This window comes from Macaca mulatta, chromosome 6, assembly GCF_049350105.2.
Source record: "Macaca mulatta isolate MMU2019108-1 chromosome 6, T2T-MMU8v2.0, whole genome shotgun sequence".
NCBI lineage: Eukaryota > Metazoa > Chordata > Mammalia > Primates > Cercopithecidae > Macaca > Macaca mulatta.
The window spans coordinates 39,602,943-39,619,369 of record NC_133411.1 but is presented as its reverse complement, the minus strand read 5'-3'; the positions used below and the strand labels follow the sequence as shown (position 1 = coordinate 39,619,369).

The following is a 16,427-nucleotide window of genomic DNA, read 5'->3' as shown; positions in this document are numbered from 1 at the left end:
TTGTTGGTTAGCACTAATGATGCCTCCTTGTTTTTTATGTTGTCGTATTAGAAGATAGCTTACCCCTTTAAATAAATGTTTAAAGTAATCTTTAATTATATTTGCAGTTTATCCCCATACTCCTACTTCATTCAAAGTGAAGGATATTAATTCAACAGCTGTTAAACTTTCTTGGCATTTACCAGGCAACTTTGCAAAGATTAATTTTTTATGTCAAATTGAAATTAAGAAATCTAATACAGTACAAGAACAGGTAAGATTCTCCTAAAGACTTCCTTTGTGATTATTTTGGATGAAACAGTTCTCAAAAAGAATTAAGCAAATTGATATGCTTAAGCTCTCAGATTGTTTATTATAGAGATTTACTAAGAACCAAGAAAGACATTAGTATCCATGTAATAACAGCATTGTATCATTTGAATAACAATGGTAAATTTGACTTTTATTCCTCAGAGTGTTCCCAGATGCAGTATAGTACCTGGCACATAGCTGGTGCTCAGTAAATTTGTGAATGAATGAGTAGTTTTTGCTGTAACCTTTAGCATCATTAATGGATGAATTGGCACCAGACAGCAGAAGTGATTTTTTAAAACTATGAAGTGTGGCAGTGGGAGCAAGTTGTAATTGGTACTTATAAGTCACAACATGACTTTTTAACACATTTTAAATATTTAGGTTGACTTTTATATTATACTATCTTGTAATTTGTGGTAAGTCTAAAATAAATGAGGTGTACTTAACTATTCATTTGGAAATTTACTGATGTCTAGAAAATCAGTCACAACTGTGAAATATAATCTGAAAAGCTTCTTTGTAATGTTTTGGGGAGCTCAGAGGCTTTTGTGAGACACGCAGATCTTCAAATTTGTTTAGAATTGTTTCGTTTTAACTGTATTTACTTAGTTTAAGGAAGTATTTGTTTCATATTTGCTACATGTTTAGCATCATACTAGAAGTTCTAAGTGTCATATTAACAAAGATGCACAAAAGGTAATGCCAGCCTCCAAGAAACTTCCAGATATCATCCAAATAATACATTTATTCCTCACAGTCATCTCAAATTACTAAATCATGTTAAGGTTTGTTGCATCACCGTTAGCCATTTGACTCATTATCAAAATTTTGTAATCCTTTAGATAATTTAATTGACCATTATTACTTAGAGCCAGTATTTGAATTAAAAAGACAACTCAATTTTTTATTACTATTGCAGGGCATAATTTCATTGGCTTGGCAGGTATATAAGAATTAAAATATTATAGTGGATAACTGCTTTGGGTGTTATATATACAAACTCATTGAGATTCTGTCGGTTTGTGTTACAAATGTGAAGGCTTTCTTACCAAAAGTGTATGTATGTGTATATATATTTATATATATTCTTCATACACACAATATATACATACATACATATTTATTTGTTTTCTAATAGCGGAATGTCACAATCAAAGGAGTAGAAAATTCAAGTTATCTTGTTGCTCTGGACAAGTTAAATCCATACACTGTATATACTTTTCGGATTCGTTGTTCTACTGAAACTTTCTGGAAATGGAGCAAATGGAGCAATAAAAAACAACATTTAACCACAGAAGCCAGTAAGTTAACTAAGTGATATATGGCTAATAATTACTGTGTATCCTGAAGTTTTTCAGCTTCTTTAAAAAGAAAAAGTTGGCCGGGCACAGTGGATCATGCCTGTAATCCCAGCACTTTGGAAGGCCGAGGAGGGTGGATCACCTGAGGTCGGGAGTTCGAGACCAGCCTGACCAATATGGAGAAACCCTGCCTCTACTAAAAATACAAAATTAGCTGGGTATGGTGGTACATGCCGGTAACCCCAACTACTCGGGAGGCTGATGCTGCAGTGAATCGCTTGAACCTGGGAGGCAGAGGTTGCGGTGAGCCGAGATCATGCCATTGCACCCAGCCTGGGCAATAAGAGCAAAACTCTGTCTCAAAATTAAAAACAAAAAAAAATGTTATCAGAGTCCTTAAAAGTGGGGGATGGTTAGATAAATTGTGTAGTACCTGCTAATAAAATATCACAGATATTTTAAATGATAGTTTTTGAAGTTTTGTCATAGTATAGAAAAATGATTGGCATAAATTATGTGAAAGGACAGGGCTCCTGTATGATTGCCACCGTATTACCATATTACAATAATGCATAGAATGATTTTTCTCCTATTCTTTTCTCTTCTGCTTGGAATTTTAATTAGCTTTTAACTCACTGGCATTTAAAAAAAATTACTAAAAAAGAGAATTTGTTAGTTTTTATTTATGACCTAGACCTGAGAAATGATGTGGCTAAAAGGTCTTGAATTTCAGTTTCTATAGTATACCTAGGTCAAGATAGTTATAAAATCAGGTAACTGGTTTTCTAAATATGATAATTTCCAAAGACAGAATGATATTCTATCCTTGAAAAACCAGATGTTAGGTGTAAAAAAAAAACTTAGAAATAGGTTTAATTTTTTATTCTTTTGAGACAGAGTCTCAGCCTGTCGCCAGGCTGAAGTGCAATGGCACGATCTCGGCTCACTGCAACCTCCGCCTCCCGGGTTCAAGCGATTCTCCTGCCTCGGCCTCCCGAGTAGCTGGGATTACAGGTGCCCGCCACCACGCCTGGCTAATTTTTGTATTTCTACTAGAGATGGGGTTTCACCATGTTGGTCAGGCTGGTCTCGAACTCCTGACCTTGTGATGTGCTCGCCTCGGCCTCCCAAAGTGCTGGGATTACAGGAATGAGCCACTGTGCCCGGCCGAAATAGGTTTTTTTAGGAATCATTTAACAAAAGATAGCAAGAGCTTTATTTATATTATGTGGTATAGGAGATGTAATACTTCCTCCAAAAAAATTAAGAAATAGCAAAACAAATAAATGATAGATGTTGATGTAGATTTTTGCCTCTCCACATGAAGAGATGTGAAGAATAGACAGGGCGCTTTGTGATATATGTAAGAATTACTTGTATCATCAAAAGTGAAAGCTATGCATGAGTACAGAGAGGGAAGATATAAGTTATAATTACTTGTATCATCAAAAGTGAAAGCTATGCATGAGTACAGAGAGGGAAGATATAAGTTATCTATTGCTGTGCAACAAATTACCCTAAAATTCAGTGGCTTAACACAGCAGATATTTATTATCTTACCATTTCTATGGGTCAGAAATCCAGGAGCAGATTAGCTGGATATCTCTGACTTGGAGTCTTTCATGAGGCTGCAGTCAGGAGTGTGGGTGGGAACTGGAGGCTTGACTGGGGCTAGAGGATCCACTTTCAAGATGGTTCACTCATGTGACTAAAGGCTGGAGGCCTCAGTTCCTCACCTTGTGGGCCTCTCTCTAGGCCTGCTTAAGTGTGCTCATGGCAGCCAGTTCCTCCCACAGCTGGTGACTGAACAGTGTCTTTTATGATCTAAGATCAGAAGTAACATACCATTATGTCTGCCGTACACTGTTAGTCACACAGGCCAACCCTAATGCAGTGTGGGAGGGCACCACACACATGGGGATTATTGGTCATTTTGGAGACTAGCCACAATAGGAGTTTTTGCCTTCAGTTAATGAACTGTTGTCTCCAGGAGGAAACATCTTATTTGCACCTCATTAAGATGAAGGCATCAATTTACTCAACAAATATTTACTGAGTATGCATTACAGATTAAGCATGTGTAATCTGAAAATCTGAAATGCTCCAAGATCCAAAACTTTTTGAGCACCGCCAGGATACCACAAATGGAAAATTCCACACTCTAGTACTTAACACAAATCTGTTCCATGCACAGAATTATTTAAAATATTGTCTGAAATTACCTTCAGGCTGTGTGTATAAGGTGTATATGAAACATAAATGAATTTTATGTGTTCTTGGATCCCATCCTCCAAGATATCTCATTATATGTATGCAGATATTCTATAATTAGAAAAAATCCAAAATCTGAAACACTTTTGCTCCCAAGCATTTCGGATAAGGGACACTCAACCTGTATGTGTCTGGAATTGTTCTAGTTAGCAGGGATATAGCAGCAGATAAAACAGAGATCTCTGCCTGTGGAGTTTGTAGGATCCAGAACTAGAAATAAATTTATATATATACACATCTATATGTATATATGTACACACACACAAAGACATAGACACATCAGTTTATCAGGTGGTGACAGATGCCACAGAGGAGAGGAAAGGATAGGAATAAAGGCTGAGGGATAAGAGGGGGTGGCGGTGAAAGGAATTGCAGTTTTAAATAGGGTAGTTAAAAAAGACCTCACTAATAAGGTAATACTCAAGCTGAGTTATAAAGATGAGGAGGCATGCCATGTTGTTTTATCTAGGAGAAGAGAGTTGTAGGCAGAGGAATAGAGGACACAGAAGATGCAGAGCCTGAGGCAGATGTCTTTGGCATATCTAAGGGACAGCCAGGAAGCCAGTATGTGGCCAAGTGAGGGAGTGGGAGGATGTGAGACAGAGGGGAACCCAGGGAACCAGTACAGCCAGCCTGCAGGTAGATTTTCACCCATCTGAAGGGGCCGTGTGTTTTGCAAAAGTTGTTGAGAGCTTAGATTTTCCATTGCTCTGTTTTCTAAGTGGAAGCCACTGAACTGCTTCACATTTTATTGAGAATTTCAAATACCCTAGAAAAAAAATGCCAAGCACCATAATATAGTATGTGTCTTCAGATATTAACTTTAAAATCTCCTTTTTAGTTCCTTCAAAGGGGCCTGACACTTGGAGAGAGTGGAGTTCTGATGGAAAAAATTTAATAATCTATTGGAAGGTAAATATCTAATTTTTCCATGAACATTTACATTACTTTGCTAAACCGCTTAACTTACATATGGTACTTGGGTCATCAAGGAGCTGAAACTTCCCAGACTGGCTTTTGTGCAATATTGGTGAGAATTTAACCTGGTTCCTAAACCACCCAAATTCCTCATCACTCCTAACTCCCCACAGTCATTTGAGGATCTTCTCTGTCAGATCTGAGCCTTCTCGAGTTTGATCTTATAAGGCCTGTAAAGGACCTGAAGATTTCATGAATTCCATCTCCTTCACTTCAGTTGAAATCTATAGGTTAGAATCCTGTTTGTTACATTTTTCTTCTATGAATGGGAAACTAAATTTTTATATATTTCATGTATTTTATATATTTCCCTTCAATAAATTGCATTATGACATGCCAGTTTTAAAGTTTTGTATGATTTTGTAAAATATTTAGATGAAATATGAATTGTATATTTTACTAATTTTTCTCTGCTGGAACATTTTTTGTTGCTATATTTTTAAGTATTTTATGAATATCAAAAACATGAACAGTTGTTTTCTATATTAGATTTTACACGAGCAGTCATAATAGGATTCCTTTAAATAGTGAATTTTGTTATGGAATGTAAAACATAATTTTATTTAAAAAAACTTTTGGCATCGATACAGCTTTGAGTAAAGTGAAGTGTACATGCAGGTTCGTTGTGAGTTCTATTGCTTTGAGATTGTATTTGACTGTTACATCCACTCTTGATTAGAAAATCCCCCGGCTACTCTCAGTTGCCTGTCAGATTTCATGATAATATAGCAACGATTATATAATTTACTTCAATACAGAGAAAGTTTGGAATATTGTTCAAACTAGATGAAGACTTAAGTAAAGACTAAAAATATTGAAAGGATTTAGATTCTAACATCATTACCTATGCTGATGGTGCTGCCATTTGCCAAGTCAGAGTGTGTTCGGGTAGAAAATTATGTTGTTTTGGTCATAGTGAGTTTTCCAAAGGTATGCCACTGGGATATCATGAGTAGAGTTCAGTAGGTAGTTTGATCTATGTAAGGCTCTGGACCTTAAGGGAGAGGTTGGCACTGAAAACAGGTTTGAGTAGCATATAAATGGGATCACTTGGAGATGCAAGGTGAAAAGTGGGCCAGGGCTGGAGCCCAGGTGACAGCAGCATGCATAGAAGCAGCAGAGGAGGAGGAACCAGCAGAGGAGATGGGGAAGGTTTAGAGGGGCAGGAAAAGCGAAGAAAATAGAATTAGAGAAACTGGGGGAGGAGGACATTTCAAACAGTGTGTGGTCTGGAGTATCCCAAGAAGCCCGTAAGTCTTAGGACTAAAGCCTGCCCCTTAGAGCAGGCCATTTGGAGCATCACCAGAGACCTCTCTGCTGGAGTGGAGTTTTTAGCAGTATTACATCATCTTCAGTCTTGACCAGAGAGCCCCATACATTGGTGTATAAATTAAGGCAGTTGCTGTGAAAAGCAGTTCAGTAGAAATGAAGAGGTTTGAATGTTCATCTTTTTATCCAGTAAGTTCACTTTTAGAAATTCATATTAAATTCTATGAAAAAGAAAAAAAACATGGCACAAAAAAATTCACCGAAATATTTGTTTTAGTATTGTGAAAAATTAGGAACAACTTAAATTTCATTTACTTAAGGGACATTCAAGTACACTAGTAAAAGTGCTACATGAGATATAAAACCATGAAAATGTATATAACTGTATTATGAACAAGTGTACATTATGGAAAAGTAAAAAGTAAGATGGTGTAATGTAATTAAAACAATGTTAATAGAAGATCTATACCTAGAAAAAGAACTTGAAAGAAATATCAAAATGAAAGAATACTTAAGAGGTGGGAATATGGGAGATTTTTACTAGTTTCAACTCCTATATATTTTCCAGATTTTCTGTAGTGGGCATATAATACTTTAAAATGAGAAAACAAATGTTTAGAAAAAAACCCATGATGCTATAGTTTTTTTAAATGTTTTGTTTGTTACTAAGTAGAGCAGTGCTTCTGGATAGTTTTAAAAGTTTTGCTCCGGAAAAATGTGGAGATAAATATTGTTTTTTATTCACTTAATTTTTAAATTTTTGTGTACTCTTACTGCTTATAGCAAGTATAGTTTTTCTTCAGTGTCTCTTTCCTGATTTACCCAGGTCTCAGTGGATTTTGAATCTGTGTTTCACACTGTGGAGAGCTTCTTTGTTGTTGTTGTTGTTATTGAGATGGAGTCTCGCTCTGTCAGCCAGTGTGGAGTGCAGTGGCGCGATCTCAGCTCCCTGCAACCTCCACCTCCCAGGTTCAAGTGACTCTCCTGCCTCAGCCTCCTGAGGCGCCACCGTGCCTGGCTAGTTTTTGTATTTTTAGTAGAGACAGGGTTTCGTCATGTTTGTCAGGCTGGTCTCGAACTCCTGACCTCATGATCCACCCGCCTTGGCCTCCCAAAGTGCTGGGATTACAGGCGTGAGCCACCGCACTCGGCCAGCTTCATCTTTTCTGATATTACCTTGTAACTAGTTGTTTTTTGTTTTTGAGATGGAGTCTTACTCTGTTGCCCAGACTAGAATACAGTGGCACGATCTTGGCTCACTGCAACCTCCACCTCCTGGGTTCAAGTGATTGTCCTGCCTCAGCCTCTTAAGTAGCTGGGATTACAGGCGCTCACCACCACACCTGGCTAGTTTTAGTATTTTTGGGAGAGACAGGGTTTCACCATGTTGGCCAGGCTGGTCTCGAGCTCCTGACTTCAAGTGATCCACCTGCCTTGGCCTAAGTGCTGGAATTACAGGTGTGAGTCACCACGCCTGGCCAACCTTGTTATTGTTAATATACCATCCAGTTTAAACCCAATTACCTTGCCTAGTCATAGTCACCTTTTGCAGGTTTTTGTAACAATTTGTCTGTTTTTCATAGCCTTTACCCATTAATGAAGCTAATGGAAAAATACTTTCCTACAATGTGTCATGTTCATCAGATGAGGAAACACAGTCCCTTTCTGAAATCCCTGATCCTCAGCACAAAGCAGAGATACAGCTTGATAAGAATGACTACATCATCAGCGTGGTGGCTAAAAATTCTGTGGGCTCGTCACCACCTTCCAAAATAGCGAGTATGGAAATTCCAAATGGTGAGTGCTTGAGATGGTGTGGTATATAAGAACAGGAAACTAAAGTAAGGAATGTCTGATGTTACTTGCTCTTTTGTCATGTCAGCATTCTTCTCGTATACCTTGTTGCTGCTGACATAGAAGGCAGAATGAGCAGATTGATGTCTACAGTTCATTGAGAGAGAAGTAATTAGTATTGACTTGAAGCATGTGCACTGAGGGATACAATCATTACTGTACTCAGTAACTATAGTGGATAATATTGGAGAGGTACAGTGGTGGATAGTATTTTTAGGAAGAAATATTTTAACAGTTTATTCAAATGACATTCAGGCACTTCTCCAAGACACTTCCCCAAGACTAGGAAAGTTTATTTTAGGTCAGCTAGACTGTTTTGCAAATTGTTGGGCAGGAGAAAAAAACACTTATTTTAATTAGCACCTTTTTTGGTAAGAAATTCCTTATTAATAGAAATTATGGATTAAAAAAAGTCTTCTTAAGGTATAAATTAGATCTTCAGTATAGGCTTTAGAAAAACAACTGTGGTGTAATTCTTAAAATTTAGCACCTTTCTTTAAATTTTATAGATATCCAGTGATTAATACGTTCTTCCCAGCTTCTATCTCTTGACAACTTTGAGAGTTACGAGCTTTAAACGGCCACGTCCGCCTCTTCTTCCACTGATCTCTGTGCCCCAGTCATTTTCTGCCTACCCACCTTTCTGTCTTGCCTGCTATGGGAGCGCCTTTCTATAACCACAGCTTCTAGAGGAAGAGAAATTGGTCCAGTTAGGGTCCTCTAAGTAGCTTTCCAACTCCAGTTTGAGGCTGTTTCTTATTGCTTGTTACTTGACTGCTTCTTTGTTCTCTTTGAGTCAGTCATAGGAGAATTTGGAGGAAGGAAGGGGGAAAACAAAGTGCATTTCAGAGATACAGAGCCTAGGCAGCAGTGCTGCTGGAGATGCCCAGGGGTTGTGGCAGATGCTGGGAGGTGGGGCTTAGAATAATGGCTTCTTCATTTTGGCCTGGCAAAAATAACAAAATAAAAAATGAAGGAGACAGAGATGTGAACATCCATAAGAAGATAACATACTGATTTAGGTTATGTATTTCGTTGCTCTCACAATTCTAGGCAATAGCTATGTTATCTTTTTATTCAGGAAGCATAATCCTACCTTTTCTGTGTATCCCTTAGAAAATGGTAATTTACAGAACTAGCAATTCTGTCATCAGCTTTCAGACACTTTCTGAAGCCCCAGAACAAATCCTCATTTCTTGAGGATATCGCGACTGGAGGGAGGCTCTGCAGCCTCAACTCAGGTTTACACTGTGGCTTTTTAATCACGTTGAGCAAAAAAAGCTGTTATGTCTGAAGTGTTCTATATTCTAAGCCAAATTGTTGTCTTGCATTTAGTAGTAGTTGCTTTGTGAATGCACATTTTGTTCAAAAAACCTTTTCATGTTTGTTTTTACTGAACCCTTAAATATAAATCAGTTATAGCTATTACTTAGTTTCTCCTGTTACAGTGGGAAATGTCTGTGTTGGTTTTACTGAACCCTTTTTGTAGCCTGTGGGTGATTAAATACTCTGCCGTGGCTGCATCCCGTCAAGGGCCACTCACCTACAGTTTGCAGCCTCCTGAGCATCTGGCTCCTGAGACAATTACTTGTCTAAACCTTTGTTCTTAGAAATAACCAAAAACCTTTCTATGTTTGTTTTTACTGAACCATTAAATACAAATCAGTTATAAAAACTACTACTTTTCTCCTGTCACAGTGGGAAATTTCCTTCTCCCTTTTGACCACACTGCCCTATCTCCCACCCCAATTCTTCTCCCCAAGCCTGGGGTTCCACTTCTTACCTAGGCCAAGATCTGGCAAGATAGGGAAAGGAAACCTTGCCAGGGCCTCCACTCCTGTGTCTGCCCTCAGCCTTTGCCCCTTGCCCTTGGTATCTCCTAGGACGCTGTGCAGGCTTCTCCTTCTCAGTGCCCACGTCAGCCATCCCACCTCATAGCCTCTGGGTGTCTCCACAGCTTTCTCCCTTGCCCCCACCCCGCCCCTGGTCAGCCAGACAACCGCTTCAGCCCACCTCTGGGGCCACAGTCTTCCTTGAAAGAAAGAAAGGGGGCTAGTTCGTCTACTGTTTCCACAAGTTCATTGAGTGCCTACTCTGCACACTGTGCTGGGCCCCGCCTGTTCTCTGCACACATTCTTGGTGGGTGATGAGAGGAGGGCTTCAGACTGTCCACTGTCCACTCCCCAGTCTCCCATCCCAGCCAGTGCCCTTAGCTGCATCCTTCCTGGGCCTTGATCTTGATGTCTTAGCCCCAATATGTTATTACCTGATCCTAGGTGCTTTTAAAAAATCACTTTCTTTCAGCTGCTATGTTAATCTATATATACAGGTAAGTGCTACAGTTGTTACAATAAAAATAACAGAGCAACACTTCTAATCTTTGCTGAAAGTTTATCTAGTTTGAGTACTATTTTATAATTTCTTCACAGTGAAGTGATTTTTCTAACTCACGTCCATTTTTATGAGGTTTGCCTTATATTATTGTTTTTAATGCCAGTAAAATATCCTCCTTTCTTATTGAAGATGATCTCAAAATAGAGCAAGTTGTTGGGATGGGAAAGGGCATTCTCCTCACCTGGCATTACGACCCCAACATGACTTGTGACTACGTCATTAAGTGGTGTAACTCGTCTCGGTCGGAACCATGCCTTATGGACTGGAGAAAAGTCCCCTCAAACAGCACTGAAACTGTAATCGAATCTGGTAAGCTGAATTAGTATCTCTTAATTAAGTTCTACAAAATATTTTTAAAAGGCAACACGTGGGACTAGGCGCAGTGAAGTGACTCTCTTTCCTGCTGGGTGGGTGTGAATAGGTTTGATTTTCCTGGGAGTGGGGGGCAGTTGTGGCAGCATGTGGAAGGATCCAAACCCTTTGATCTGGTAATTACTCGTCTAGAAATTTACTCTTAGAAATAATCAGAGAACAACACAGATTTAATTTAAGAATGTTCATGGCAATATTATTGATAATCGTGAAAAATTAAAAACCCAAATAGCAAATAAGGGAATGAGTAAATGATGGTACACCTGTAAAATGGAATGTTAAGTAACATTAAAAGTTATGCGGAAAATTTAGCAACATGAATAAATAAATGTTCATGAAAAAAGAAGACAACAGAACGGTAACCTGGTCTCACAGAAGGGCCTTCGCCTTGTTTGCCCAGGGCCCAGGTTACCGAGGTTAGGGAGAGACTGAGCAGAAAGGCCGTGAACCCCTCACCACTTTCCCTGATGCAGGGCAAGGGGGCATCAGCAGGACTGACCACAGTGTGGGTGGGAGGCCTTGTGTTCCATGAGCCTAATGCTCAGGAGCTTGTGAGCTGCAGTTGAGTGGCCCTCAATGGGATGCAGCCTGAGAAGTTTAGCCCCAGAGCAGTATTTAATAACCTACAGGCTAATCCAGCCTTGTCCTTAGGCATTAGAGCCCTCTCTCCAATATCATCTTTTTTTCCTGGCAGGATGGGAGTGTATCCTGCCTGTCCCCATGGGATTTCTGGACCCTGTAGCCTGTCAGTAGTGATGCTTCTTGATCATTCCCGTCTCCTGCCTCCCTTGCATGTTAGGGAAGTGCAGAAGAGCAAGCAGCCTACTCCTTACCTCTCTCTCAGGGAACACTTTCTACTTGCTTACTGTTTCTCTGTCAAATGATGAGGATGGGTCCCATTCATTGGATTATCACATATGAGTTCAGATTATTTTCCAGTTCTACTTGGAATACAGCCAAACTCCTCCACATATATAATTGGCTGAAGTGGTAATGATCTTCCTGAGTTGTTCCCTTTATCCTTTCTTACAGTGCACTTCCCTTTTCAAGGGCCCAGGCACTTGCTACCCTTCTCTTTCCTGCACCTTCCCTTGCATCCCCTCCCATGGAGCTGAATGAGCCTTACACGGTTCCAGTCTGTCATTTCTCACCTGGGCTTTTAGAATAATCAGGATGAACTGGGGAAGGCTGGAGTGGATATAAATGGAGTATCTACCCATTTAAGTTTTAGCTGAGACTTGCAGGATATGGAGAAGCTGCCCGGCGATGATTGTGGGAGGAGAACTTTCTGTGCCAACTCAATTGAACAAAGACACAAAGTTTGAGAAAACAAAAACTCAGAGAAGTTAGGTGACTTTTCCAAGGTCACAAAATTATTATGTGATAGAACCCGGGTTCAAATTCAAAGTTATTCAAAGCTTCAAGAGGCTGGGAATATTGTCTTTTATTTACTGCTGAGCTTCTGGAACAGCAAGTGACACATAGTAGGCACACCTTTTATTCCTCCCTCATCCGCTTGTCTACTCATTAAGCTGTCTGCTCTCTTTTTTGACCTTCGCACATTTCTAATGCTCTAACCTTCTCAGGCTCTTTTTTTTAAAGTGTCAGAGCCCTATAAAATATTAATAAATTTAATATAAAAAGAGGTACAGATTTACAGATGTACATGCAGTATAAAAACATAACCTCAAGCATACCTTTCTCCAAAGAAAAATGTTACAAAACTAAACACAATTGGCTGAGCTTGAGTTGCATTAATACGTATTTAGGACGTGCCAGCACATAGCAAACGTTTAAGGAAAATCATTGCAAGAAGAAAAGTTAAAAGTTTTAGACAAGTTGATTCAGTTTTTCTTGGGTTGTGTGATTTTAGAAATTGACTACTGTCTCACATTGGAGCCTGCAGGCCACTGGTGTGTTATGGGCACTTGATTGGAGAACTAATGCTTTAACCACACCAGAATAATTGCATTCTGCAAATTAAATGCAATGCCATATGCCGCCAATCCACCTCCGCAACCCCGGCATTTTCTTCTTTCTCAACCACCACTGATGACCATCTCAGTGCCCTTCAAGGCCTTATTCAGATGGCCCTTATGGTAGCTATTTCTGATCTTTTTAGACTCATTTGGCCCCTCACTTACGATTCCGTGGAATCTGATACATACCTCTAATATAACACACTGTTATGGTCACCCTTGTTCATCTGTCTTCCCCACCACTCCGCAAGTGTCTGCATGCTTGACATTTTGTTTTGTGCATGTCTGTGTTGCTCACATTGCACACATTGCATTGTATTCAGGAGGCATTTAAAAGGAGCCTTTTGAGTTTAAGTTAAGGTACTTCAATAGGAAGTACCTCTGTGTCCTGTGGAGTTAATTCAAAGCACCTCTATATCTTGTAGAGTTAACTCACCCAAAGACACTTAATGGTGATGCTATAAAGAGGAACAAACTCTAAGACCCAGTTCCTTTAACAGTGAAGCTTCAAGGCAGAGTGCAACTTTTAATTCTGCTTCTTGGAACGAGAGGAGAGAGCAGTGGGTTTGTTTTTTCCAACTCAGAAATAACACTATGTAGGGAAGGGATTTATAGAAGCATAATGTAGACCTGGAATGAATGGCTTAGTGAACTGACCCAGGAAGTTGATTTAGACTTACATTTTGTTCCTTAAAATCCAGCAGTTGCCAGCACTTTGGGAAGCCAAGGTGGGTGGATCACGAGGTCAGGAGTTCAAGACCAGCCTGGCCAAGATGGTGAAACCCTGTCTCTACTAAAAATACAAAAATTAGCCAGATGCAGTGGCAGGCACCTGTAATCCCAGCTACTCGGGAGGCTGAGGCAGGAGAATCACTTGAACCCGGGAGGCGAAAGTTGCAGTGAGCTAAGATTGCAGCACTGCACTCCAGCCTGGGCGACAGAGCGAGACTCTGTCTCAAAAAAAAAAAAAAAAAAAAAAAAAAAAAAAATCAAGCAGTGATGTTTCTTCCTGGAAAAAGGAACAAAATGTAACCCTTAATCATCGTTGTTCTCTCCAAGGCAATCCCATCTTATATTACTAAACTTTTTGTTAATAGAAGTAAATACAATTTTTGTTTAGTCAGTTTTCATTCTGAATACTAATCTTTAAAATATGTATTTTTAAATAAAACATCTTTAAAATTAGCTTTGGAAATTTTAGAGTATGTTATAAATTTGATATTTCTAAAATAGATATTCATAGTAATTTATTTATGAAAGTTTGCTGATGTGTTCATCCTATAGATCAGTTTCGACCAGGTGTAAGATATAATTTTTTCCTGTATGGGTGCAGAAATCAAGGATATCAATTATTACGCTCCATGATTGGATATATAGAAGAATTGGGTAAGTTAAATGGGTACTTATTTTTAAGAGTTCAGAGTAACATGAGAAATTATAAATTGGCAACAATAGTATGATTGAATTCTAAAAATAAGATGTTTAGTTCAAGGAAGGAAAAATAATTTGATAAAAAGTATTTGATTCTACTTTTTTCTCCTCCTTTTCCTTTTCCTTTTTTTTTTTTTTTTTTTTTTGAGAGAACGTCTTACTCTGTCACCCAGGCTAGAGTGCAGTGGTGGCAAGATCATGGCTCACTTCAGTCTCAACCTCCTGGGCTCAGGTGATCCTCCCACCTCAGCCTCCTGGGTAGCTGGGACTACAGGTGCATGCCACCATGCTCAGCTAATTTGTGTGTGTATGTGTGGAGATGAAGTTTCACTATGTTGCCCAGGCTGATCTCAAATTCCTGGGCTCAAACGATCCTCCCACCTCAGCCACCTAAAGTGCTGGGATTACAGGCATCAGCCACTGCACTGGGCCTGCTTACTCTGAAATCATTTGTTGAATGTTTATATTTCACAATTTTGCTCTTGTCCTCAAGAAAATTAAATCTGAACTTGATGTCAAAAATATGTAATTAGTACTTTTACAAGTTTAAAAAACTGTTAAAACTTCTTCAGGACTATCAGTAAAGATGGGAAATACAAATAAAGTCTATCTGAATAGCCTCAGAAAGATTTTGCATAGATTGCTTCCCTAGATACATATTTTGTCTGAAAGTGATATTGTAAGTTCTACCTTTGTTCCTAAAAATATTTTTGTCTATGGTTATTAGTATGTAAGCTTCACAAAAAAAGCATTTGTGATTATCTCTCTCCAAGTTTATGATTAAATAAAGTTTTAATTCCAAGTTGAATTATTTTTGAGGCTAGAAAGCTCAGGAAACATTACTGTATTACTCTGTATTCGTACACTCCCCTTTAGCAATTGACTTTCCTTTTACAGCTCCCACTGTTGCACCAAATTTTACTGTTGAGGATACTTCTGCAGATTCGATATTAGTAAAATGGGAAGACATTCCTGTGGAAGAACTTAGAGGCTTTTTAAGAGGATATTTGTTTTACTTTGGAAAAGGAGAAAGAGACACATCAAAGATGAGGGTTTTAGAATCAGGTAAGTAAACTGATAGCACGAGGATAGTGTTTCTTACAAGTTTCTCTTTAACCACAACAGAAAAAAAAAGGAAAAGAAAGTCCTGCTCAGTAGTTTAGTACTGGTTTTCAAAACTATCTGAAAGATAGAGAAATGAAAAGGCAGTAATTCTATGAATATAAGAGTCTTAAGATTTTAATATGCAATAATTGACATGCATAGTCTTTCAGAAATCATTTAAATCATTTATTCTGAAGCCTTTGATTATAAGCCTCATAGGACAGAAACCATCTCTTATTAGATCCTTACATAATCCATAACAAGGCATCTCATGAAGTTTACTGCCAAAAAGAAATCTTGTACTTATAACAGTGGAGGAGAAAAACTCAGGAATCCAAAGAGTTAGCTTCAGATCCTCAGTTGTAATTGGACAAAAACCATTGGCCTATTAGCATTTTACTTAGCCGTGTCCTTGATAAGCTGGAAAACTTAATGACTTGATTGGGGATTTATTAAAAAGTACAGACAATCCTTGGAAATTGGCAAGTGTACATCCAAAGACTTTAGAGAATTCTCAGATTTACAAATACAAAATTGTACAGATTTCTGGCTTTTCCTTTCATTATATTTCTGCAGAGAATCAGATGTTTCCTGTAGCTGCATAACACAAGCATATCATCTTTTCAGTTTGAGAGCTTTCATTTCCCTGGTTGGCCTCTCCTCAGAAAGAAATCATTTTAATTATTTAATGCCTGTCTGAGAAATAGAGAACTCCGCCACGGCATGGCGGTGCTGGCCGGGCACTGTCTCAGCCACTCCCCAGAGCAGCTGCAGGAAGTGTGTGCCTCCCCTTCCGTCCCCGGGTTCTGCATTGCCTGAACCTTCATGGTTGCTGGTGAATGAGGGACATCCTAAATATCAAATTCCACAAACATCCCCAGTCTAGTGTGACTTGCCTCACATGCTTGGAAATTTTACACTTGAAACAGTTAAAATTCTAGCATCTAGATTTCCAGTAAGACATGGTAGATTGATCACTAAAGTTAGCATAAAGAAGGGGAAAAAATCCCAAACTCTAATAAAGCCACAAGGAGAGAACAGAAGAGGCAAAACAACCCCAAAAAAGAAGATTCAGAAATTTGTGGGTGGAAGTGGGGCAAATGACTTAAATGAGTGGAGGATTGTGAAATCTATGTGGGCAGTCAGGCATTGTCGAGAAGGAACTTCTCCAGTACCTGCC

At 38.9% G+C, this 16,427-nt stretch overlaps 1 protein-coding gene across 5 annotated transcripts in view; it reads left to right on the top strand.

Moving 5' to 3' along the window:
• Positions 1-16,427, top strand: part of LIFR (LIF receptor subunit alpha) — a 76,732-nt gene that overhangs the window by 47,260 nt on the left and 13,045 nt on the right. For all 5 annotated transcript variants that reach the window (XM_015139923.3, XM_078004406.1, XM_015139924.3 and 2 more), the window contains exons 10-16: positions 108-253; positions 1,433-1,595; positions 4,708-4,778; positions 7,697-7,910; positions 10,491-10,670; positions 13,997-14,098; positions 15,041-15,208. In XM_015139923.3, the coding sequence (XP_014995409.2) occupies positions 108-253; positions 1,433-1,595; positions 4,708-4,778; positions 7,697-7,910; positions 10,491-10,670; positions 13,997-14,098; positions 15,041-15,208 (1,044 nt within the window). The remainder of the gene's footprint in view (positions 1-107; positions 254-1,432; positions 1,596-4,707; positions 4,779-7,696; positions 7,911-10,490; positions 10,671-13,996; positions 14,099-15,040; positions 15,209-16,427) is intronic.